The 2,714-nt window shown below is 45.0% G+C and overlaps 1 protein-coding gene across 1 annotated transcript; it reads left to right on the top strand.

Moving 5' to 3' along the window:
- Positions 1-830: 830 nt before the first annotated feature.
- Positions 831-1,961, top strand: LOC136043414 (uncharacterized). The gene has a single exon (XM_065728321.1). The coding sequence runs from the start codon at positions 831-833 to the stop codon at positions 1,959-1,961; it is 1,131 nt and encodes a 376-aa protein (XP_065584393.1).
- Positions 1,962-2,714: the final 753 nt, after the last annotated feature.

Genomic DNA, 2,714 nt, shown 5'->3' with positions numbered 1-2,714 from the left:
AATAGTCTAATATCTTCATTTTTTCAACATAGGGGAGACCGGGGCGCCTTCGGTCACGGGGTGCCTCCGGTCACCCCCAATAACTCATTTTGAGTTTACGTATTTTTATGCTAGATGGCACTGGGGAGGTTGTTTATCCAAGGCGGATGTCCGAAGAAAATTTCCCTCAGTTAGCTTCAGCCAATTTAGCTGGAGAGAGTTTCGTACCATTTTTTTGGCGAAAAGTAAGTTTCTCTACTTCTGTTTGAACCTAGCCTTCCCCTTCTGTTTGGCATGGATTTCGATGATTAAATTTGTATACCCATAGAAATGATAGGACTAGAAGATAGTGGTATTTCTAAGGAGAAATCTTTCTCTGTTTTCGGGTGAGAAAATAAGTTTGACAAAATGGCGGCTGGGGCACCTTCGGTCAGTCCACGACGGGGCACCTTCGGTCGCTGACCGGAGGCACCCCAACCTGATGAATAACGTAACCTTACCAGTTTTAAGTTAAAGATAGGTCTCTCTACAATTCAATTGTGGTTAACATTGATGCTCCCAGCATAGAACTAAAGTAAGGTGTACCAAAAGAGTTTGTTACTTTCAGAACGAGAGAAGGGCAGTGATATTCCGCTACATCAGCGAGTGTGTCCAAAAGAAATGAAGCCTGTAAATGACGCGCTCGGGCCACAGTGCATTTTCTTTGACGCTTGTTGGGTCATGCTATTAAGTTCCACGAACTTATTACGCCGGAAATAAGTTCGTTTGTGTCTTCTCTTTTACTGTAGGTCATTTTTACACTGCCAAATTCGGTAAGTCTTAATTTCATTGTTTCTTCCAGATCATTGGTTATGGTTCGGAACAGAGTTCCAAAACGCCCGAAGGGTGTGTCAGATGAGGCTATGAACATTGCTGTTTCCAAAGTTTTGATGGACAAAGCTTCAATTCGTAGTACTGCAACAGCTTTCGGAATACCGAAATCAACCCTTATCGACAACGTTCACCGAGCAAAAGAACTACGCGAGCAAGAGCAAGGGGGCATACCAGTGCCTATTCAAGCTGGGGTCTCTAATTCTGGAACCTCTAGTGGTGGCACATTCAATAGTGCTTTTCTTCCGACAAGAAACGAGAGACTGTCAACTGCAAAAGTTTTCACGGCCAATGAAGAGGGCCAGCTTGCTGTTTATTTGAAACATTGTTCGAAAGTCCATTATGGTATGACCCTGATGCAAACACGAAATTTTGCATATGATTATGCAAAAAGACTAGATAAGAAAGTTCCTCACAACTGGGAAGAAGCACAGATGGCTGGGCCAGACTGGATGAAGGGCTTTATGATAAGGCAAGGTGATTTGTCTCTCAGAAAGCCAGAGAAAACTAGCTTAGCTCGCAGCTCGAGCTTCAATCGTGCTAATGTTGACAGATTCCTTGACAACTTGGAGGCTGTCCTGCACAAATACAAATTCACAGGAGAAAGCATTTGGAACTGTGACGAAACGGGGGTCACAACTGTACTTGACAGCCCCAAGGTGATAGCACAAACCGGTACCAAGCAGGTTGGTCAGGTTACCACAGCTGAAAGGGGTGAACTTGTTACTGTTTGTTGCTTTGTCAATGCTATTGGTGGGACCGTGCCACCAGTCTTCGTATTCCCCAGAGCAAAGTTCAAGGATCATATGATGTTTGGGGCCCCTGCAGGAAGTCTCGGCCTAGCCCAAACAACTGGTTGGATGACTGCAACATTGTTTTACGAGGCGATACAGCATTTCAAGAAACAAGTTCGATGTTCCAAGGACAGCCCGGTCCTCTTATTGCTCGATAACCATGAGAGCCACATCGGTCTTGACGTTATCATGTACGCCCCTGCAAATGGCATTGTTTTACTATCCTTCCCACCCCACTGCAGTCATCGTCTTCAGCCTCTAGATATTACTATCTATGGACCACTGAAGTCTGCTTTGAAAAGAGCATTTCATGATTGATTGACTTCAAATCCGTTTCAGAGGATCCAGATCACCCATATTGCCCAGCTTGTAGGAAATGCTTATCCAAATGCACTGACCATGAACAACATCATTTCTGGGTTTTCGAAGCCTGGCATTTGGCCCTTCAACCGCAATGCTTTTTCTGATGAGGATTTTTATGCTGCGTCTGTCAGCGACCGTCCTAAAGCAGAGCCGTGCCCATCAGCAGCAGAGAGAAACCCACCAGTATCGGATCTACTAGATCCTTGCCCGTCACCGTCAACTGCACCTGCAACACCAGCTGCAGAGATTCGTTACTCTAATGCTTTGACCCCCGAAGATGTCCGACCGTATCCAAAGGCATTGCTAAGGAAACAGAGCAATAGGGGCGGAAGGAAAAGGGTGCATCGAGAGTTTTGACAGACACACCAGAGAAAGATAAAATTGAAGCTACTATGATGGCTAAGAAAGCAAAGCAAGATGAGAAAGATGCAAAAGCAAAAGCAAGATTGCTGAAAAAAAATATGAAGAAGCCAACAAGTCAAACGAAAAGCAAGGGTCAGAAGAGGAAGCAGCAAACGTCTTTGTGCGATCAGTCGACTGATGAAGAATCTGTTGTTTCAGTTCATCTGGATGATGACACGGATGATAGTCTACATATCGGTAATGACGAGCTAACTGAGCCACTTGCACTGGGGACCCTTAGTATTGGCGACTATGTGTTGGTGGAGTTTGAAGGCAAGAACAGTTCACTGCACTACGTTGGATTCG

Source organism: Artemia franciscana, unplaced genomic scaffold, assembly GCF_032884065.1.
Source record: "Artemia franciscana unplaced genomic scaffold, ASM3288406v1 Scaffold_5785, whole genome shotgun sequence".
Lineage (NCBI taxonomy): Eukaryota > Metazoa > Arthropoda > Branchiopoda > Anostraca > Artemiidae > Artemia > Artemia franciscana.
Note: the sequence above shows the minus strand (reverse complement) of the source record. Positions and strands in the feature narration are given on the sequence as shown.

Bases quoted from the DNA above. Each gene is read 5' to 3' on its own strand.
- LOC136043414 (XM_065728321.1), top strand. From the start codon at position 831: ATGGTTCGGAACAGAGTTCCAAAACGCCCGAAGGGTGTGTCAGATGAG.